Source organism: Mustela nivalis (genome assembly GCF_964662115.1).
Source record: "Mustela nivalis genome assembly, chromosome: 1".
Lineage (NCBI taxonomy): Eukaryota > Metazoa > Chordata > Mammalia > Carnivora > Mustelidae > Mustela > Mustela nivalis.
In genome coordinates this window covers 112146953-112170919 of record NC_139020.1, presented here as the reverse complement: position 1 = coordinate 112170919, position 23967 = coordinate 112146953, and the positions used below count along the sequence as shown (strand labels likewise).

Here is a 23967-nt window from a genome sequence, read left to right as displayed (position 1 = left end):
ATCAAGAGTTGGATGTTTAACTGACTGAGTCACCCACACACCTCAGTGTTTGTTTTTTTATCCTCTGCTTTCAATGACGATTGTTTTTCCATTACTGCAAGCCCAGTCATCCCACAGGCAGATCATTTCCTGGTCAGTATCAGGTATTAAAATGATCTCATCTTTAGACATTAGTCTAGACTTTGTAAGCTAACATTTCATGTTTTCATCCAGTTCAGACTTTTTCTTCCTCTAGATCAAGCCTGACCTTGGAGCAAGCAATGGGAGAGAAGGCCATGGTCTCTACTCTGCTTGTGTTGCTTACTCTCCACTCTTGCTTCAGGGACTCTAGGAGCAACAAGAGCCAATGACTTTTTACTTACATGGGGGTGTTTTAATCTGTCCTATCAAGTGTCCTCTAACATGGCAGCCATCTAAAATTCATGTTCACAAGTAAATCATACATATTGCTTTAAAATATTCAATATTGCTGAAGCAGTATCATTGATTTAAATTGGCATGGGACTCACTGATGAGTTCTTGGGCTCTTCAGAAATTCCTGCAAATTACTCTGGACTAGACTACTCCCTGACATGGGTGGTGCTTTCCCTCTCTGACTCCTCAGGATTCCTCTGAGGAGCTGCCTTCTAATAGTATGCACTTGAAGCCTTTTTCTATTGCTCGGCCCTCTACCCACACTGGGCAGAGTCCTTCCGAGACAACTCTAGCCTGGCTCATTTCCATTGTTTCTACCTGACCTACCAGATAGTGGATATAGCCTGCTCTCACTGCTGCCATCTGTCTTTCCCTCTGGTATTGTAACCAGAATGAGCAAGCTAATCTCCGCCTCCCCAAATACTTCAGGTCTCTCCTGGAGGGGTTCTTATGACCACCCCTCATTTTGGATTGGAATGATGCCAGGAAGAAAATCACAGTTCTCGCTACTCTTCACAATTCCCTATAAAAAATCTCTTAGGGGCGCCTGGGTAGCTCAGTGGGTTAAAGCCTCTGCCTTCAGCTCAGGGTATGATCTCAGGGTCCTGGGATTGAGCCCCGCATGGGGCTCTCTGTTCAGCAGGCAGCCTGCTTCCCTATCTCTCTCTGCCTGCCTCTCCGCCTACTTGTGATCTCTGTCTATCAAATAAATAAATAATATCTTTAAAAAAAAATATCTTAATTTCTGTAGTTTTATATATCCTGCCCATAGGTAATTGCTTGGGGTTAGGGGCGTGCTTACAGTTGAGGGACCAGTATGGATCCCTCTGAGTGGGTGCATTAGAAACAGGCTGTCATCTCTCTTTTCATTCAGTTAGCGTTTACCATTCATGGTCAGCAAATATAAGGCTCAGCAAGGAAAGGCCCAAACAAAGGAAAAGCCCCATTTAATATCCTCTTAGATGTGTTCATCTTCTACTATGTGTTAGGCACATAGGTGTGTCTGGGACATAAAAAGCCTGATCACTGAGGTTTACAGTTTAGTGGGGGATTCACATACATGAATAAGGAAATGCAAGTCAAAAGTAGTAAGTGCCAGAAAACAATGCATACTTTGGGAGCTCAGAGAAAGGAGAGATTATAAAATCTTGTGGGAACAAAACAGGCTATATATAGATAAGCACGTACATAAGTTAATTAATACATGATGGTGTTGTTTTTGTTTCATACTAATTTAAGCTTGAGGTCAAAAGCCCTAATGTGGGAACCTAAAAAGGCAGGCACCTTGGTGAGAGTGAGAGAGAAACAACAGGTGCTTTGGAAGTTCAGAAAGGAGAGATTGTTGCTGAAAATCTGGGGTTAGGGAAGAGCTAGCAACGGAGAAAAGAGAGAAATACTAAGGACTGATTCATGGAAGAAGTAACATTTGCATCAGAATAGAAAAAGAAGGACGGATTTCAAAAATCTTTTCCTAAAGGATGGGTACTTCAAGTAGAATGAAGCAGCATGATCAAGAGAGAGCTAGAACATGAGTTTTTCAATTTGACCATACTGTAGGATATGTGAAAAACAAAACAAAACAAAAAAAAAACAGCCGGAGATAAAATTAGAGAAGGTGAGTCAGATCAGATCACAGAACTTGACTTCCAGGCTGAGAACTGTGGACATTCATCTGTGGATGTTAGTAGTCATTGGCAATTGAATGATTAATGTAAAATCACACTCACCAAGCGGCCTGCCTTTCCAGGTTCCAGGATTAGGGCTTTTGACCTCAAGCCTGAATTAGTATAGGACAAAGATAACACTATAATATATTTAATTAATTTAGGTACTTGCTTATCTATATATACTTTGTCTTGTTTCCATAGGTTTTAAGGCAACACAAAAGCAGCTAATAAGACAAGATATAATATGTTAAAGGGAAATCAAGGAGAAAAGTAAAATGAAGTCAGAGAACTCAATTAAGAAAATGTATGTCTTAAAGCCCAATTTGACCCTAAAAGTTACCAAAGTCATTATAAAAGGAAATTGTTCTAGCTGCATCTCTACTCTTTTTAACAAACCCACTCAAATTAGATCAAGAAAAAAGAAGTAGGGGGATGTTTAAGAACATAATTCTCAAAAGAAAAAAATCTGAGAATAGAAACTCAGAAGCACCTAGGGTCAGAGCAGGTCTAGAGCACTAAAGAATAGAAAACAGAGGCCACCTTTTTTTATTTCCAAGAGGCCATCTTATCTCTTTCTTCTTCTTTCTATTCTTACTGTTTTTGTATGACTTCTACTCATTCACCTTGCAAATGACCCTAAATGGTGACTCTGCTATTGAACCTCCATAACCTTTCTGTTTGTCTTTGGACAGCTAATTAGCTCTGCCTCTCAGTGTCTCCTTTGCAAATATTTTGGAGAGAAAATTTATGGACCTAACTTGGGTAAAATGTCCACTTCTAAGCCAGTCCTTTCTGTAAATAAAGATGAGGTCATGTAATTTAGCTCGATTTAGGCCAACCACTCCAGCATATGGATGGAGACAGTGTCCAGAGAAGACTGTGGGAGGGAACCCATCCATTATATAAATGCCTCTCTTACATAAATTCCATCAGTGCTTCAAGGACTCCTCACATTTTTGGGGTCTTGGTCCCTTTGGAGAATCTCATGAAGACATAGATCTTTTCACCTTAAAAATCTCATGAAGCCTATTCAAAATTTTGCATGTAGTTTAGGTGGGTTTGGGAACCTCTGAAAATTTGATGTACATGACTTGAAGTGTCCTTTATATAAAGCTAAGCCAACTGTTTAGGAAAAGCATGCCTACCTTATATCCAAATGATGCTGAACAACTAAAAAGTAGACTTTGAAAATGTCTTCCTACTTAGCAGGCCCTGTACCAGGTTCAGTGAGGGACAGACAGTGGGCTGAGACAGAGTTTCCTCCTTCGGGGAGCTCACAGTCTGCTGAGTGCATGTGTAAATGACTGGATTTAATGCAAGACATTCTCACTACATAGCAGCAAAATGAGTAATGGGCTGTGGAAACTCAGAGGAGGGAATAATTAATTCTGAATGAAATAGAGCACTTCACAGGCTTACATTCCTCTGCATACAGTATGATAACATATATCATCACCATTTTAAGGAAACCTGGACTATTCAGAAAAGTTCTGGCTGCTGAGAAATAACAAGTTGGCATTGTAGTGCTCCTCATTTTATCCTTTTCAGTTCAGGAAATCCATGCTACTGCAATGTGCTATAGAGCAGAGAATGGGGGGCTTTATAAATAGGCAGGCTTAAATTGATATTATCACCCTGTTGCTCACCAACTATGGGTCTTTAAATAAGGTACCCTACTTCTCTGAACCTCACTTTCTTCACTTGTAAAATAAAACTGAAATACCTATTTTGTATTACTTTAAAAAATGTATTATTATTATTATTATTATTTTTTTTGAGAGAGAGAGAATGAGCAAGGGATAGGGTCAGAGAGAGGCGGGAGTAGGGGGGCAGAGAGATAATCCGAAACAGACTCTATGCCCATCACAGATCTCAAGGCAGGACTCGATCTTTCAACTCTGAGGTCATGACCTGAAAAGAAATCACAAGTTGGTTGCTTAACTGACTGAGTCATACATGTGCCCCTTGCATTGCTTTTTAATGAAATAATGTTTGTAAGACACTTCGCAGAGCCTCTGGAACATAATAGGGGCCCTAAAATGCTAGTCTTTTATTTATTTATTGTGTGTGTGTGTGTGTGTGATCAGATATTCAGATTCTCTATCAGAAAGCATTAGAATTTTTAATATAGAAAGGGTTAAAATAATCATTATGTAAGGACTCTGCTTCAATCAGCTATTGCCACAATAATACTGTATAACAAACCTCTCCCCAAAATTATGTGGCTTACAATACCCACTCTTGCTCTGTAGATAGACTGTCATTCAGCACATCTAGGTCAGTTGAATCGGATCAGCTTTAGGACGTAGATCAGGTAGTCTTGGTCCAGGCTATGGGTTTCATTCAGGTCTGCTCCACATTTTTCATTCTGGAGCCAGGATGGAATGACAGACTTGGGCATGCTCTCATTGTGATCACAGAGAGTGAGGCTGGGCACACAAGCACACCTGAAACCTCTGAAAACATTGCTTTGGCCTCAGAAAATCACACAGTGAAACCGAAATTAAAGGCTGGTAAAGTGCACTCTACCACCATGAGGCCAATAATTCAAGCCAGTATGGTGTCTGGGTAATAGAAAAGTCAGAAACTCAGTGAGCATCTGAAAAAGGGAGGACTGGAGAGGTAGAGCCAAATGCATAGAGATATAGTTGCACCTCTCTCCATCACCCACAGCCTCTTCATGCACTCTGTAGCCATCTTCATCCTTGAGTATAGGAACGTGGAAAAAACTCCAAGCATGGCACCCCCTGCCTTCTGTGGCCAGAGCAGTCTCTTTGCATTGACAAGAGGCCACACTGTGTGCCCCTTCCTTGCATGCCATGCAATGACTTTTCACACCAGCTACCCAGAGTGATGCCAAACTTCACAAGTTAAGGACATAACGTCCTTAAGACTGTCCTTACTTCAGACCTCAGCCATAAGCTTTGGGTCCCATTCACATTTTTGACCAGCTGGCTGCAAATGTAGGGGTTCTCATTTTCTCCTCAGGTTCAGTAATTCATATCAATAACTCACAAAATTCAGGAAAGTGGTCTACATAGGATTACAGTTTTATTATAGCAAAGGGATACAAATCAGAACCAGCCGAAGGGAAAGACACACAGGGTGAGGTCTGGTGAAAGGATCCCATGGTGGGAGGATCTCAACACCTCCATTGTCCTCTTCCTCTTCCTGGGGTGTCCGTTTGCCCTACTTTCCTGGCACATCCATGGCGACAATATGCAGAGTATTACCAAACAGTACTCACCTGAACTTTGGTGTCTTGTCTAGAATTTTTATTGGGTTTTTCTTATGTAGACATGTTTGGTTGTATCATTGGCCATGAGGTTGATCACAATCTCTAGCTTTTTCTGTGGGATGGCCAGTTCCATCCTGAGTCATCATTTCATCACCAACTTTCTTTGGGCCCACCATCTGTGATCTTGTTTGCATAAACCATCAGGGCTACCATGAATAAAAAGACAGTTTTGTCAACTCAAGAAATCCCAACAGTTTAGAGGATACATCCTAGGATCTAGGAATAAAGGCTGGCCAAATTCTTTATGACACAACCCATCTGTGTTTTTCCATCAGAATTCAAGCTCTTCAGGGCAAATGAGATGTCTCTTCATCTCTGCATACCCCATGGTCTATAGCCTAGCATCCTCCTGGGGAAACACTGATTAAATTGGTAAAGCTAAAGCCTTAGATAGTTATAGAGCTTTAGAGTAAATGAGTCAGGAGAGACTTTGGAGACCATTTAGACATTCCTACACATTCACTTTCTGCATGAGAAAATGAAGTACCAGAAGGTCCACGTGATTACCTGAGAACCCACTGAGAAAACTGAAGACCTACTTTAGAGTGTTATCATCCCAAACTGGACACCTGCTCCTACTGCTTTGCCCTTACATTCATGAACACAAACCTAATCATATATACCCTACTTTCTTCTTTACATCAAAGAAACCAGTGATCAGCTATAAAAAAGGAAAAGGCAATAGATAAGAACTGAAGATAAGAACTGAAACCCGACTATAATGTAAACCTTTGAATGCATTGTATCTAATTCCTGACCTTTCCATGCTTCTTTCCTGTGATGCACTAAGAAGTAAAGTACATTCCGTTTTCATCAGCTTGTTAGAATATGTGGCTTCTAAGAAGAATGCAGTCATCTATTCTTATTTATAGTTGTTCTATTTAACCTTTGCCTATTGTCAAACCTTTAAATTAAAAAAAAAAAATAACACCTTAGGATCAAAACTATAATACATTTTAACACTCTCATCTGGAAGCAAGTTTATGTTATGAACTCTTTTCCCTGACCAGGTGTAATGTGTTCTAACAGTTCTCCACTTAGGACTTAACCAGGATGGAACAGAACACACCTTTAGCATCTATCCTGGTACACTGAAGTACTTAGAGAATGTTGACTGAATGAATAATAAAATGAGTGCTTTAAAAAAAAAAAATCACCAGTATATAAAGATTAGTCTAGCCTGATGCCTCTTATTCTCCACTTTTTTTTTTTTTTTAAGATTTTATTCATTTATTTTTCAGAGAGAGAGCACAAGCACAAGCAGGGAGAGAGGCAGGTAGAGTGGGAAGCAGGCTCCCTGCTGAGCAAGGAGCCTGACAGGGGATTCAATCCCAGGACCCTGGGATCATGACCTAAGCCAAAGGCAGATGCTTAACTGACTGAACCGCCCAGGCGACCTTTATGCTCCTCTTCTTAACTCCCCACCTTCCCACCTCTACTGAGAGATCATAGTACTGCTTTTTCATGTGAAAGCCCACACTCTATTTTACCTACTGTTCCTGGTCAGTCTGGTTATGGAGAAAATATTTGCACCATGAAACATGGTAAATGTATAATTAGCAGAACTTTTAAACCTATTGGTTTTCATTTCTGAAGGTGAAACAAAACATGGAAGAGGCAAGGACTGGTAGCATTGGATATGCACCTAGGCAATGTGCTTATCTAGATATAAAGCCTCATTCATGTTTGCTGACTCTGAACCCTAATGCAAGTCTTGAGATAAGATGCATCCCAATTTTTACTGTCAATAATGAAATCATAATAGGGGAAAATGCATTTGTTTTTCAGTGAGTTCAACTCATGCCTACCCAAAGCTGGCTTCTTACCGACCGGCAGGACAGCTCCTTTCTCCACCTTTGCTGCTCTCAGTCTTTTTGAACACCTGTTTCACCTGCATTGTGCAAATCTGTGCATTTCTCTATGTGAAGCAGCAGCCCTGGTATTGTGAGGTCTACAGATACAGGTAAAGTTCAGTTTTTTAGTTTTCCTTTCTGAAGGTGATACAATGAGTCCGCAATGTCATTGTACAACTTGTTTTGCACATATACCCTTAATAAATAAATTAATTAATTTTTATTTTATTAACATATAATATATTATTTGCTTTAGGGGTACAGGTCTGTGATTCATCAGTCTTACACAATTCACAGCACTCACCATAGCACATACCCTCCCCAATGTCCATAACCCTGCCACCCTATCCGTCCCCTGACCCCCAACAACCTTCAATTTGTTTCCTGAGTTTAGGAGTCTCTTATGGTTTGTCCCTCTCCCCAGTCCGTAACTTTTTAATTAACAAAAGTTGTGTCTCCACACTGCAAAATATCAATGACCAGATAGAACACAGAACACAGTTAATGGGTAGAGTCCTGGGGTGAGCCATGTGCAGTGGATGGGAAAAGATCTTCACATTTGTTGTTGATGTGTAGACCCAACCATTGGTTGACTGAATGAATGTACTCATTCCCTGGTGGTTTGGAGATCATATAGACCAGGGGTCAGCAAATGTTTCTTGTGGAGGGTCAGAGAGTAAACATTTTAGGCTCTGTGGACCTGACAATCTCTGTTGTAATTACCCAGTGCTACTGTTGTAGTGAAAAGCAGCCACAAACAATGTGTAAAAAAGTAGGTGTGACCATGTTCCAATAAAACTTCGTTTATACAAAGATGGGGAGGGTACTTGCTATGGTGAGTGCTATGAACTGTGTAAGACTGATGAATCACAGATCTATACCCTTGAAACAAATAATATGTTATATGTTAATTTAAAAAACTTTATTTACAAAAAGAAGTGTTGAGTTGGATTTGACCTAATGAGCTGTAGTAAGCTGACCCCTGTTTTACCAGATATATTTGTTTAAATTTATTTACATTTTTCAAATGAATAATGTGTTAGTAGATGGTACCATTTTTTTGACTTAACTGAACACTAGACTTAGGGTAAGTCTTTAACTGTAAATTAAGGGTAAAATGTAGTGAACTATGCCATAGATATTCAAACTTTGCTTTTTCTGACAAAACCTGCCTGACCTCCAAAGGAAAGGCAGAAAAGGAGCATCTCTTTTTGAAGTAAGGCTTGTACAAACTCCTTTACACACACTCCACTGTGATCCTGAAGGAGCCGAGCCCCAGGAATCAGTGAAAGATTAAAAACTATCAAATGATGTCCAAGATTGTCATTGAGATCCTAAATTCAGAAATTCAAGTATTACTTGAAGTGAGAATTCATAACCAGATTTTTCTCAAAACAAGATTTTTCTCCTAATTGGAGTGTGTGTACTCAGAGATAATATTCTGATTGAATCTGGAGGACAAGAACGTATAGCCCCAAGGGTGATAGATAGGTAGTCCTGCCTCTATCACTAACGGCTATGCTATGCTATGCCTTAACTTTCTTATCTGCAATGTAAGTATAACAGATTAGATACACTTTTATGTTAAACTCTATAATTCAGGCCTCTGGTCTATCTGTCACCTTTGTGAAAAAACACTTTGTGGCTACTGATGATTAATGTATTCAGCAAATAGTCACTGAACCTCTGCTCTATGGAAAGCACATCTCAGTACCCTAAGGAACCAAGGATTAAAAGACTTAAGTCTATTTTTTGGGAACTAATTTCATCTATAACAAGTTATAGGAGTAAAAAGTTTCAAGCTGAACAAGAAAGTGGATAGAAACTAATTTGTAAGTTTGATTATTTAAAAAAATGAATATTGCTAATAGATCAATCTGGACTGGGAAAACCCATCGCTTAAGCACTTTTCTGAGCAAATATTCTGTGGCATATCTGCGCTAGGTGCTAAGGATTTGTAAATTTGAGTAAAACAATAACAAAATAAAACCAAAAGAGACAGTTCATATTCAAGGAACTCTCATCCCTGAGATGGAAAATAAAAATATGCAAATGAATAATTGCAAAACAGTGAGCTAAATTCAGTGCTAGAGGCAAGAATGGAGTCTGGTAGTTATGCTTGCCAGTGAACTAAAGACAAAGCCTTTCAGATAAAGGGGTGGAGAGGGAATGGAGTACATGACCCAGATGTGTGCAAACTGTGATATTTGGGGAACAGAAAATATTCCTATGTTTGGAATATAAGGAGCATAGGAAGACTGTCAAAAGATAAGGGAAGGAAGGCCGATAGAGACCAGAGTACACAGATCTTCTGAGCTTGCCTGAGAAGCTGGAACTTAATTTATTAGCAAAATAGAGCCATGGACACTCAGAAGCAGGAGAGGGTCATATTTGGATCCTCAGTAAGAGAGTGGATTAGAGTGGGCAGATTCAAATTGAGGGCCTGAGTCAGTGGGCTTACATTCGTCCACAGAAGAGAAAACAACACACACACACACACACACACACACACGCTCACTCTAACGCATACAGGCACACGTGTGACAACACACCTAACCATATATGCAGACAAACACACACACGCAGATAGCCATGGTTCATTCATTCTGAATTGAAAGGAATGCCATAGAAAATTATCATCCAAGTCCTTTCAAGACAGATCACTTGTTCTAAATGGAATGCTAGACAAAGAATAATTTTGACTTGTTTTAAATTTTATTTCCGCTTTGTCATTGCAAAAAGTGAACAAAATATGTTCTGGTGGTTACTGGCTGGAGCAATTTGAAAGCTGAGATCCCATGGTAGTGATAAACTTTTTTTTCGTACCACCTGATAAAAATAGAATAAAAGATCCCATAAATGCTGGCAATTCTTTTGTAGTAAGTGCTTTCTGGACAACCAAAGTAATTTCTCAACAAATGTGAGTTTGGAGAGAAATGGGACTGGAAATGCGACTCTGATTCCTGGTTCAATTTTAAGTTTTGAGAGTACCACACTGTGGCCCATCACCACCATCAACTGCATCACGGTGGCGTTTATCTTTTCTAAGGGAAAGCCATTTCGAAAACCCATCTACACAAACTGTGAGTATATGAAGTTTAATTTTTCTTTTCACATTTTCTTTCCGTTTCCCCACCCTCCCAGAGTCCCAGGTCGGTGGTGAAGGGATGGCTGAACGCCAAAATGGAGCGCTGGCATTTCTACTGGTTGTATAATGCTGTTTTGACTTGATTCATTCTTCTAAGTTCCCCTTCTAGTTATCCACATTTTTCATTATTTTATTCAGTTTTCTCTATTTTCTCAGCTTTGCCTTGTCATTAAAAATATAATTCTGCTCTAAATTTTTTTTAAATTGAGTATTGAAGGACATTTCATAGGTGGTAGACGATTGGGCAGTAACCTCCTCATTGGCAGATAAACACATGCATTATTAAATAGTCACGTGAGTCCTGAACCATTGTGAGTCATCAAGAACGATTTAAAGCACATTTGTATATGTCAAGGTATTTTGTAAGACCTTCTTTAAAAAAAAAATTATTTGAGAGAGAGTCCACAAGTGGGAAGGAGTACATGAGTGGGAGAAAGGGTAGGGGGATAGGGAGAAGCAGCTTCCCCACTGAGAAGGAAACACCATGCGGGCTCCATCCCAGGACCCTGGTATCATGACCTGAGCTCAAGGCAGACACTTAAACGACTGGGCTACACAGGCGACCATGTAGAAGACCTTCTAATCAATTCAGATACAACTTGACCTCTTTAGTAGCTTCATAACATTGGACAAGTTACTTTAACCATTCTGTGCATTTCTTAAGTCACCAGTGAGGATGAACATATTTTCATATGATTAAACATTTCTTTTCTGAATTGCTTATTTATATTTTTTAATCCATTCTTTTTTTAAATCTAATGTTAATAGTGGCATATAGTTTGAGAACTCAAACTACTTTATTCAAGTAATTACTAGTTTTCCCAGAAGATTTTATTACTTAATATTTCTTTGGATCATTTATTTCTTAATTAAATATAATGCCACCCTTAGCATACATACATATTCATGTATATGTATGGCTTTATTATATACATAATTTATATTATGTGAGTTTTTATATTATATTTAAATATTTTATTTTTATTTATTCTCGGAAGAGAGACTGTGGGGGTAGGAGCAAGGAGAACAGAGGAAGGGAGAGGGAAGGTGGAAGAACTTCAAGCAGACTCCCCACTGAGTTCAGAGCCCATGTCGGGCCTGGATCCTGAGATCATGACCAGAGCCAAAACCCAAAGTTGGCACTGAACCAACTGAGCAACCCAGGCACCCCTATATTATATTTATATATGCTATATACCTACAAATCAATTTTTATATAATTAACTAGTTCCTAAGCTATCTTTTCTGTCTCATTAATGTAACAGTCTATTCTTGATCTAAAAATTATAGTTTCATTCATTTAGCTATAGTTTTATAATAAATTTTAATGAATAGTAAGATTGGCATATCTTCATTACTCTTCACTTTTCAAAAATTTCTTACTTTTCTTGCTTATTCATCCTTCCAGATAAACTCTATAACAAACTGTAAGGTTTAAAAAAAAATCCCTTTCTGAATTCTGATACTTTGGGAAAAAATTATTTGTTAACACAATTTAGTCCTCACATTTAAAAACATGCCATCCTTCTCTATTTGTTCATGCTTTTTTTTTTTTTACATCGTTCAGTAAATATTTATTGTTTTTTCTGTTGTAGATCCTGAACATTTAAGAAACTTATTTTGTGTTTTTTAATATTTTTCTTTATATTGTGAGTGACTTTTTCCCATCACATTTTTTTAAACATTTTTTTATAAAAAGATTTCATTTATTTATTTGACTGACTGAGATCACAAGTAGGCAGAGAAGCAGGCAGAGAAAGAGGAGGAAGCATGCTCCCGGCTGAGCAGAGAGCCCAATTCAAGGCTCGATCCCAGGACCCTGGGATCATGACCTGAGGTGAAGGCAGAGGCTTCACCCACTGAGCCACCCAGCCCCCCATCACATTTTTTTAACTGGTTATCACTAATACCTGTAAAAGTTATAGTGTTGTTTATTTTCTATCTAGAACGCTTTTTGAACTTTGCAATTACTCCTTGATTCTTGAGTGTTCTAGAAAGATAATTAATATCATCTGCAGGTAATGCTTCTTCTTCTTTTCCAGTAATTATATTGCTTATTTATATTTTCTGTCTTAGTATACAGTCCAGAATTTTCAGGATAATATTAAATAATTGTGTTGGTAGCAAAAAGTTCTACTCCTTAATAAAAATACTTCAGTTGTTTTCACCTGTAAATATGATTTCAAATATTGGTTCATGTAAAGAAAATACCTTTTTATTTCCATGAAATAAACCAAGAACAGGAGATGTATTTCATCAAATGTCTTCCCATCACCTACTGAGATGATGATGCCTTTTTTTTCCTTTTGACCCATTGTTAGAATCTGTTATATTAATAAACTTATTATTAAATTATCTTCATATTCTTGAGCAAACCCTACTTATTTGTGGTGGATTATACTCTTACTAAATTGAATTTTATAGTATTTTAATGTCTGTATTTTATATTGGATTGGTCTGATGTTTTTGTGCAGTGTTTTGTTAGGTATGAGTATTAGATTTGAAAACTCTTCGACTTTTTCTTTCCCAGAAAAAGTACTTTGTAGATAGGAATTGTCTATTCCTTGGCAGTTTGCAAGAACCCAGTAATATCATCTGCCTCAAAATCCTTCCTTTGAAAGATTTTTTTTTAAAGAATTGATTTAAGTTATTTTATTTTTAAACTGTTTTTAAAATAATAATTTTGGGGGGGGATCTGGATAATTCTATTTCATCGAGATTATCAAACCTTAGCATCAGATTTTGAGTGGCATTTTCTTTTAACTTTAATGCCTTCTCTAACTTTTAATGTTCTCATCATGTATGTCTTATGTTTCATCATGTATTCTTTTTTTAATTTAATTTTATTTTTCAGTGTCCCAAGATTCATTGTTTATGCACCACACCCAGTGCTCCATGCTATACGGACCCTCCTTAATACCTACCACCAGACTCATCCATCTCTCCCATCCCTCTCCCTCCCAAAACCCTCAGTTTGTTTCTCAGAGTCCACAGTCTCTCCTCTACCCCTCCGATTTCCCTGGTTTCATTTATTCTTAGCGGAAATGTATTTTTATTGGTTTTCTTTAAAATTTAATAATTCTGTCTTCCATTTTCTAACTTGTTAATTTTTGCTTTTCCCATTCTTTCCCCCTTCTTACTTTGTCTGAAAAAAATTGTAATGTTTGAATTGTCTTTATAATATATGCATTTTCTTTTATTTTTATGAAATTAGAAAAGCATTCAAGATCAAGAAATATATTTTGGGTTACATTCTTTACATTTTCATGTGTCTAATTATGATTGAATTTCTTCTTTGACCCACTAGTTTAAGAATAGCAATTTTTCATCTTCAAGTGGGAAGAGATTTTGTTTTCATTCTCTTACTACTCTTCTTATCAGTAGCTTACAAATGAAATGGACTTGATTTCCTTTTTGACCAAGAGATGTTTAGAATTTTGTTTTAAATTTCTATGTTGGAAAGGATTTTTCATTTAAATTTGATTAATAATTTTTACTTTCATTATCATGATCAGAAAATCTAGTCTATAAAACTTTTGCTTTAGAGAATTTACTACAGTTATGCCATCCCATGGCACAACCTGTAACCTCTAATTTTCAAAATAAGTCATAGATATTAGAAAAGTAAGCCTTATTCCTCTTTCTAAATTAGAAACATACATTTACTACATTAAACTAATTTTAGAATTATTTACATTCTATAATCCCAGGTCATGATCCCTGGGTCCTGGGATCGAGCCCCACATTGGGCTCTCTGCTCAGCGGGGAGCCTGCTTCCTCCTCTCTCTCTGCCTGTCTCTCTGCCTCTTGTGATCTCTGTCTGTCGAATAAATAAATAAAATCTTGGGAAAAAAAAAAGACAAGTTTGTCCCTGTCTTAATAACCTTGGACAGGAGATCAACTTTATGATGACGAGATATAGAAAAAAATACAAATTTAATATTTATGGAAGTAGGTGTGAATATTTGTGGAATAAATATGGTCTGGAAACAATCTGTAGTGCCTTGCCAAGGACTTGTCTTTCCAAATTACCTATGTAAAAAGAGTTTTAACTTTCCTCATCAGTAACGATTGATCAGGGGAGGCAACATTCATCTGGTTCCTCATTATGTTTTCTAATCAAAGCTGAATTAAATGAAGGTCTTAAGCATTTGCTTCCACAATGGTCATTTGTGCACCCACCTGGCCTGGTTTTCAGATCGTCAGTCTAAGGACAATGTGATGTGCATAGCACTCAGTTGGTTCCTGTGATGACCAGACCTTCATCAGCTTGGACGTTTGGGGGGCATCCTCTTTTTCCCACTAGCTGGGTCCCTGAGACATGGAGACAATGGAATAAATGAAAACTCCATACAGCCCCTTTTCTGGGCTCTTCTTATCAGCAAGGTATTCAGGTCACTTTATTTTGGGAAATAAGCAATCCTGCAGCTCCTGCTTTTCTTCTGTCTGCCTCACACCTCTTCCATGCAAGCCTGAGTATTCTTCTGGGAGGTGCTGCATCTAGTTGTGTATCTAAAGTGAAGCTTTGGGGCACCTGGGTCATTAAGCATCTGCCTTCAGCTCATGATACCAGGATCCTGGGATGGAACCCCATATTAGGCTCCCTGCTCAGTGGAACGCCTGCTTCTCCCTCTCTCTCTGCTGCCCACCACCACCCCCGCTGCCACTTGTGCTCTCTCTTTTATTGTCCCTCTCTGTCAAATAAACAAATAAAATTTTAATAAATAAATAAATAAATAAAGTGAAGCTTGGAAGAGTATGTGGGCACACGTTGGGCACAAGGGTGAAAACAGAACTCTGATATCTTAAAAAAAAAATAGAATAGGGCCAGCAGTAGACGGGCAGTTACTTCTGATTTCTGGTTATAGCGGCCTATATAGAGTTGGGGGCTGGCAGACCATAAATACTGGAATAAATGAGGTGGAGAGAATATAAGAGAAAACCTACTTTGCTTGTTTGTTTATGAATTTTAACACTTGTAAGAGTCATTTATGTCATGGCAACACAAATGAAATGCTGCTCTTTTGGCCTGGAGATGCTAATCTTACCAAAAACATTTCTAAGGCACCATCTGCAAAGTGCCCAAGAGCTCTGAGGACACAGGTGTTGGGAGGTGTGGAGGGTTAAGAACAGTGGTGCTGATACATTGCATCCTGGGAAGTTTAGCTCCCCAAAGCAAAGCCATTTGGGCTGGTTGGAGAGAAAGAACCTAGCAGATGTACAGGAGAGTTGCTCATTCTTTCCATTCATTCTTTCCATTCAGAGTCCTAGAAAAACACATACAAAGACACTTTTAAGTGGTTACAGTCTAGTAGATTCATAAAGGAAGATCAGGCAAAGCAGAGTGGTCCATAACCATACGAAATAAAACTTTGTAAGAGAGGCTGGGGAAGTCTTTTTAAAAAAGTGGTATCTGAATTGGCTTTTTTTAAGAAAAAGTGGGACTTGCCAAGACAGGAAAAATATCACCTACACAGTGTATGTTGTCAACAAAGGCCTCCGTGGAAATGGCAGCTATGTGATTTAACTTCCCTAAGACACATAAGGAAGAGCCATCAGAGAGCAGATCAGAAAGGCAGATTGAAATCGAATTGGGGAAGGCCTTGAACATCAGTTGAAGACCCTGGACCTTATTCTCTAGGCAACAAGGAAGAATGAAGTGGTGCTGAGGGGACTGACTCTCCGTTCAGGCACGACTCACTAGCTGTGCAGTGATTTAGGGCCTCTCTGGGGACCTTTTACATGAGCTGGTCCCTGCGGGGTGTCCTAGCCCCCCTGGACTTCTCAGCTGACGTGACTCCTTTATGGAGTTTACCGTAGTTAATTGGCAGTTTTCTGCACCTCGCCTTTCAAAGAAAGATGTTACGATACAGCCTTTGTCTTATAAGCATTAGAACATATTTTAAAGCATATGAGGATATATCAAAACATCTGAAGATGTATCCGGTATTTGCCCAACAGAGATCATTGGTTCTGCAGTGTGTGCCAAATTCTATGAAACATTCATTTAGTATCTGAAAATAATGTTTTGGTGTTTCTTCAGATATATTTTCATTTCTGCTGATGTCTGCCTTGGGTCTCACAGTTTTCATTCTGTTTTCTGACTTTCAAGATATATATCATGGAATGGAGGTAAGAGCTATTCATTATCACATCTTCAGTGACTCACATGTGCGATGGAACCATATCTGCACCGTTAATTATTACCATATTCTCTCTGATATTTTAATATTGTGAGGTTCTTCTCATTTACTAAAACAACAAATAGCTTACCTGGCTCTCCCATATGCGACCCTCTGATTGTTTTCAGATGATCTATATTTTCAGTCAGGGACATTTATCTCTTCACACCTAAAATACTATGTGTGGATATTTTACCCTTCCATGTTATACTAATATAATAAATTAATCTATTAACACAATAATAACTAATTCTTCAATTTTAGTTTTTTTAACATATAGTAGAAATCCTTTATGATGTAGTTGTAAGGAGTAAGGAAAAGTAGACGTACAGGCCAATCATATTCTCTCTGTCAGACATGGACTGCAGGGAGTTTTATTTCAGTGGACATCATTTAATCTGGGGTGCAGTGAGTTAAAATAAAATTTATCAAGAGGTCATTGAATCCATTCTTGGAGCCAGACTTGTGGGAGAAGTAAAAAAAAAAGAGGATTGACTCTTGATTTGCAATCTATAGTTTTGTTGTGAAGATGAGTCCCACCCAAGAGATATGATGATGTAGTAACATGAGACCACCCATGCTTCAAGAGGGTGTAACATAGAAGTGAGAACATAAGAAGGAGGAGTTCTCACGGGGCCTGTGTCTATCATGGGAGGCTTCATGGAGGAGGCACAATGTGATCTGTGTCTAGAAGATAGGCTAGGTTTTGCTAGGTAAAGGGTAGGGGTATTTCCAACCAGGAGAACAGCCTGAGCACAAGCAGAGAGGGCTGGAAGAATCTCTTTTGTCTTGGAAATACAAAAAAATGTAGGGTGGCAGAGATAAAAATCAAAAGCCAGACTTGTTTCACAGAACACCTGGAAGACTGGCAAAGATGGCAGCACCATGCTGTGGAATATGATGAAGGCATGGCTGAATGGAGAGGGTCAGGGAAGTTTGGGCTCTCTTCTGAAAGCAACAGGGAGTCATTGAAGATATCCAAACAGGTTTTTTTCAGCAGAGTTTTAAGGATGACTAATTAGATGATGGCAGGAAGGCTACATGCTAGAGCCAGAGAGGCTGTGGACAGAGACGCAGTTAGGAAGTGAAAACCTAGATCATTTAGTCACTTACAATACATTATGAAGCTTTAGCGCATGCTTGACACTAGGGCTCCAAAGATGGGTAATATGTGGGCACCCCTCTCAAGTAGTTCAGGGACTAGGAGGGAAGACCATCCAATAAGCAGATGATTCCAAAGCAATATGACAGGTGCCGTCCAAGCCAAGAGATGGAGAAGAGACCTCCAAGATGAGGGCAGGGGCCACAGGGAGGGCAAGGGCCAGGTTCTCCACTGGCATCTGACCCCCTACCACACCTTACAACCTTCTCCAGACAGCCTGCTCCCAGGCTGTGTCTCACAACCTCAGAAAGTCTGTCTGTACTTGGGGAAAAAAATAACAAAGTGTTACTTTGAAATACCCCATATCAGACTAGGGGTGAGAGTTGCAAGTGAGCTTCTAGACGTGGTGAAAGGTCTGTGGGTTTAGTCCTAAAGGCAGCTCAATCCCCGTCCTTTACTTTGGGTCAGAAGGGCTCTGTGTGAATAGTCTCTTGCTATGGATGCAGCATGAGAAGTTGTAATGTTCACACCTATTACCTAATTTTATTTGGTGGTCAGTATGCACCCTTTAGTCCTTAAAAGGAGGTGGGTTGAGTGGGTTCAAATTCCATCAAGCCATTAGATTTAGTGCTAGGACCATTTGTTCAGAAAATTTCCACCTAGTTTCAAAAGCAACTTGAATCTCTTTCCCCTTTATGTTTTACTCATAATCAGTTTTACTGAAAGAATGAACTCCAGGTAGATTTTACTTTGGGAGGATTAGAAGTAATAGTATTATTAAATGAACAACTTCATCTTGTATTCTCTTTCTTATTTTTGAAAAGATAAAAATGAAGAGAGACACGCAGGTTCCAAAGTGCTTTGTCTCATGTGTGTGACTGAGAGCACATTTTCCAAAGTCTCTGTCAGGCAGTTAAGGGAGCACAGGCCCAGAGGCAGTCAATTCTCATTTGCATTCTGGCTCTGCCATTTATTGATTGGCTTTGAATCCTTGGGCAAGTTACTGACCTCATCCGTGAAGTGAAGAAAGCCATGCCCACCCTCCAAGCTCAGAGACTTGTTACAAATATAAGTTAATTAATATAAATATATATTAATTAATATAAACAAGATCATTAAGATATTTTGTTTGAAAATGGAAGATATGCAAAGCATAAAGGTAGCATTTCTTTTTTTAACAGCTCATCCCAACCCTGACATCATGGAGGGTTTCAGTTTTGGTGGTAGCCCTCATCCAGTTCTGTGTGGCCTTCTTTGTAGAGGTAAAGTGATTTCTGTACATCTCTTACTTTCTTTCTAGGGGAAAAAAAGGTATCATTCTCAACACATGCCTGTTTTTTAATGCAACCTCTTTTGTCCCCAAAAGTGATAGTTATTAAGGTTTTGTAAAAGCTGTACATGCTCTCTTTGGGGGAAATTCTAAAATCTCTAAAGACTGGATAGAAGTGCTTTTAGGATCTGTAGCATAGAAAGCAAAACATTAAATTAACTCTAATGTAATCTCCCATGAAGGCATTATATTATACTTTTCTAGTATTCTCATGAGCTAGTAGAGACAAGACCAGGTGACCTACCAGCTCTAAAATTCAATGAGACCTTTCGAGTGAAGAACTGTCTTCAGAAGGGCTTCCTTAATTAAGAGAGAAAGGAAGCCATTTCTCATTTTAGTCAATTCTTACCCTTGAAAGTCTTCCTCTATAGCATTTTTCTTCTACTCAGTGTCACTAAATGACTTCACCTACTCAGTGAAAGTTTCAGGCACTATTGTTTTTTTTAAAGGGACAGTAAAAAAAAAAAAGATTTATGTATTCTAAGTCCCTTGGGGAAAGGGATCAACCAAATTTTAAAAAATACATACACACGCACACACACCCATACACATAACTGTATATAATGGTATAAAATTTCTTGTACTCTTTAAGGAATTCCATTTTTGAGCCTATATATTTTTAAATAACCCAAAAGGAAAAAGAAAACTTATGTGTATGAAGGTATTCATTATAGTATTATATCAGGTATTATCTCAGTATTATCTGAAATTTTAGACTCAACTCATGCATTCAAAAATAGAGATGCTGCTTATTTAAATAGTTATACAACAATTTGATAAATTGGCACGTGGCAGATAGCAGTGATTTTTTTTTTCTTTCCTTGATTTTGAGTACATTATTTTGTTATTATTTCAGTCTGACACTAAAATAATTCTAAGTGAATCAGCAGCCAGGATTTAACTAGAAAATCTGTAGAGATGAAAGGCTGTAAGCTTTGGGCAGATTTCTCTCAAGCACTCTTCTTCCTCAAAGGGAAGAACCAGGGGGAGCTGCTAGACATCGTGGGGACAGCAGGAAGGAGAAGCTGCTTCAGAAGCAGCAGTACTAAGCACATCTCATAGGAAGACCTGGGGGAGCAGAGTGCGGCGGTGAGCAACCTGGCTGCAGGGAAAAGTAGGCTCATAATTTGGTTGTTTTCTCTACCTGATTTCTCAGGATGTCATCCTTCAAAACCAAAAGCTCTGGCTATGGATCAAAAAAGAATTTGGATTCTCTTCTAAAAGTCAATATAAAAACTGGCGAAAAAGGCTGGCAGAAGATCCCACCTGGCCTCCTACACACAGAACAGATTATTCAGGTGATGGCAAAAATGGATTCTACATCAACCTCGGCTATGAGGACCATGAACAGATTCCAAGAGCAAAACTCGAAATGGGAGGCCAAAGCACAGAACAGCATTTTTGGACGAGGCTGTAATCAGAATTGTCGTACTTGCTTCACAGCATCTCCTTGTTCCCTGAAACTAAACCATTATGGAAAATGGATCATAGTCTATCCTTATCTTTTCTCTCTCCATTGGATGATTCAAAGGGTGTTTCTCAATGTACTGAACCTTGCAAAAGAGAACTTTAAATATGATTATTTGGACTCTATTCTCTCCTATTGAGGAAAAAAAAATGCACTTCCTGGATTACCTTTTTTTTTTTTTTTCCACCCCTAATAAACTAGTCACATTGCATAGCATTATCCTGGCTAAAATGCACAAGTTTTCATGGTAGTGAAATTAGGAGTATGAACATTGGTAGAACAAAGGAAAATTGAAGACCAGTTTAATGTTTGAAAGTTTCAATAATATATTTTTATTTGCACCTCCAGAAATAAAAGAATTTGGGGGAAAAGCCTTTCTCTCAATAAATCATCATAAGTTTAATCTTCTATTCACTTGCAAAGATTATTTATGTGCATATCTTTTCCCAAGGTCACAAAATTCCTCTTTTTGCTTCTTTTGTATGGCTTTAATGGAGAAACAAGAATTGACATTTACTTCAGAAAAGTCAACACTAACTGTGGTAGTGTAGTTAAGGAGAGTGATGGAGATGTCTGTTAATTGTCTATAATCTTGGCTTGGGCACAACTTACATCTAAGCAAACTCCACCAATGTTGGCATCTTCCAAAGTATATGGTTTTGGGCTCAGAGAGCAAGAAAATCCTGGGTAAATCACAAAGATAATGGGATACCTTTTAAAATGTACTTTTCACTTAAAGAAGCATGGCACTTCTATTTACTTTTTGCTACTGACAGATTAAACCTCAAGTACTAAGTTGAAAAGTGGGCTCAAAATCAGCATTGCTCATCTTAAAAACAATCCTGGGGAAGGGACCCATGATGTTTGTATCTACAGCATGACAATTATCAAGCTGCTAAACAACCTTAAGTTCCATTTCATCTTTTTATTATCTTAATCAGTTATTAATGGCCACTTAATAGCCACAGGGATGGTAAATCTGCAGATATATGCTGCACACTATTACCTTTAATATATATCTACCTCACTGTGACCTTGAGAGGACATATATCCCTAGTGAACATTTTAAATTAACTACTAGTCATTTTTTATAAAAATAAATCTGATTTTGCCAATTTAACAGATTTCTAGTGGCTCATAGGTGATTAGTTAGCCAGTTCTATCCCATGAGTGCCAATTATGTGCCAAATACTGTGGGATGTATGGATTCCATACACCTTCACGATTCTGGAATCTTTAGGATTGAAAAAAATGTTAACATTTCAGCAATGCATTGCTCTAAATAGTATTTTTTACTATGTTATTCAAGCCAGTAGCATAAATGCCAATTCCTATAGGAATATAGCCTTTATATTTACATTTTATTTGCTTTTTAACCTTTTCTTTGGTGCACAGCTTTGGAGAATGATAATTTTTAAATGTGTTTCATTTAGTGATTACCAATGAAAGAACAAAAGATGAAAAAGATTTTTAGATTATGATTAAGAAATGTAAGTCAACCTAAAATATATGACAGCTCAGTTCCTTGAACTGGCATATCTGTAATTAGTAATTTGACCTTTAGAATCAGAGATTCAACTGATACACCATGACATTTAGATGACATAAAAAGATTTTTTAAAAAAACTTTATTAAATAAATGTACAGCTTCTCCCACCCAGTTTTTCCAATAACCTATTTATTACCTGATAGATGATGATATTTATTTCACTCATTTTTTTGTGTGGAGGGGGTACATAATAAAATTGAACTCTACACTTGGCTTTGCTAAAAGTACGCTCAGAGAAAGGTTTAATAGTTTTGGAAGAAATGTTTGATAAAAGCACAATGAGCATGATCATCTATCAATGATTACCTATAGGAAACACAAACTGTACAGTCTTAAGTTGCCCGTCATCAAGACTGGCCATTTTTATGGAAAGACTGATAACTAACTTTGTGAGCTTTCCTTTCAGGGTAAAAACCAATGGAGTCTGAATACTTACCTGAAAAGGTTTCCTTAAATTCAATTTAAAAGTGCTTTTGTGACATAGCATAGCTATAACTGTCTTCTGGAGTGGAAATGTCTAGAAATGTTTGACTTGAGGGTCCTCAGGAGGTCCTCTCCTTCTCCAGTTCGACTCCCTCTCCTCTCCCATTGGTTAGCATGGTAATCCCACCACACTCAAGTCTCCTGCCTTGGGTAAGATTTGCCCTCTGTAGTCATCCTTTATTAAAAAGTAAGTACACCTTGGGAAAAGTAACATATTAAACTGCTGCCAATCTCATCCCTATTTGACAATCTTAAAAAAAACTTTTTGTTTTTTTTTTGGGGGGGGGGTGTTTGTTTTTTACTCTTACTTGAATGCAAAACATAAAAGGGAAGGGAAATTTAATTTAGAAGAAAACTGAAGGGGTCATTTTTGATCATGATACCTGGTAGAAGATATTCACACCTCCCAGAGGACCACTTTGGGGGTTATCAGGAGATAGAATTGGTATCATAAGAAAGAAAAGAGATTGGTCAGGGAACAAAGAAGAAAGACAGGATCTCTACTGGCCCTGAGTGTAGCATATTACCCCTGCTGTCATCATTACTCTTAACGCTGCAATTAAACCATAAAGTATTTCTGACTCTGGGGTAAAATCTACATCAGCTTAAAAGGTCCAAGACTTTCATTGAGTCTTCTGTTTACTTTATCTACCACGTTTCTAGTTCCCTGATCATCCCCTTCCACCCCCCACCTGCTTGAACTTTTCCTGTATTTAATGCCATGCTTCTAATTATGGCATGAGAAGGATGTCATTGGCTGGTAGTGTGGTTTGTAGGGTAATGTTGTAATGTCTGATACAACCCTAGGGCTTAGAGACCTGCATTCACTTTTCTCCACCTGCTGCCAACAAGAATTCCACTGGGAAGTTATTAAAAGGTAATTTGTTTCATTCAACACATAATCAATAAAACGCAAGAATAAAATCATGACACTCCTTGACTTACAGTAAAAGTCTTAAGTAGTAACACGAGATATTGTTTTCTAAATATGGCACTTTAAACCTGCATTTAATGATCTCTTGCTAAGGTTAAGAGGGTCAAATCCTTGAAATACTTCAAAATCCAAAGGGAATTACGTGGAAGTAGCAGCCCACTCTTGCTTGTCACATACTCCTAACAAACGAGTCACTTCCAGGGAAATCACTGGATCTAAAATGCTGGAGCACAGAATTTTGTCTCCTGTCTACTCCACCTGCATCGACACAGGAACTAAGAGATGGGCGTGCACTCTCAAATAGATTGTTAATCAGAGCTCCTCAAATTGCTTAATGAAATGTTCAAATCTCCCAGTTTCTTTTCTGACCAGAAAGGGAATATGAAGTTAGATGTCAATCTCAACAATTTGGGGCTCTTAACATTTCCTTTAAAATCACATATAAACTGTTCTCTATTCCTTTGGAAAGTAGAAAATAGCCACCCTCAGGAAAAAGGAAAACAACATTTATGGAAGAAGATAAAATATGATGTGATTTT

The 23967-nt window shown here is 38.1% G+C and overlaps 1 protein-coding gene across 8 annotated transcripts in view; it reads left to right on the top strand.

The window, feature by feature from the left end:
• The window catches only part of ATP13A5 (ATPase 13A5), a 103443-nt gene extending 82573 nt beyond the window's left edge, over nucleotides 1-20870 (top strand). For 7 of the 8 annotated variants that reach the window (XM_082728290.1, XM_082728291.1, XM_082728295.1 and 4 more), the window contains 5 exons: nucleotides 7168-7342; nucleotides 10113-10315; nucleotides 16424-16512; nucleotides 18846-18926; nucleotides 20151-20870. In XM_082728290.1, the coding sequence (XP_082584416.1) occupies nucleotides 7168-7342; nucleotides 10113-10315; nucleotides 16424-16512; nucleotides 18846-18926; nucleotides 20151-20411 (809 nt within the window). In that variant the 3' untranslated portion in view covers nucleotides 20412-20870. The remainder of the gene's footprint in view (nucleotides 1-7167; nucleotides 7343-10112; nucleotides 10316-16423; nucleotides 16513-18845; nucleotides 18927-20150) is intronic. The other variant, XM_082728293.1, reaches the window with a different exon arrangement.
• Nucleotides 20871-23967: the final 3097 nt, after the last annotated feature.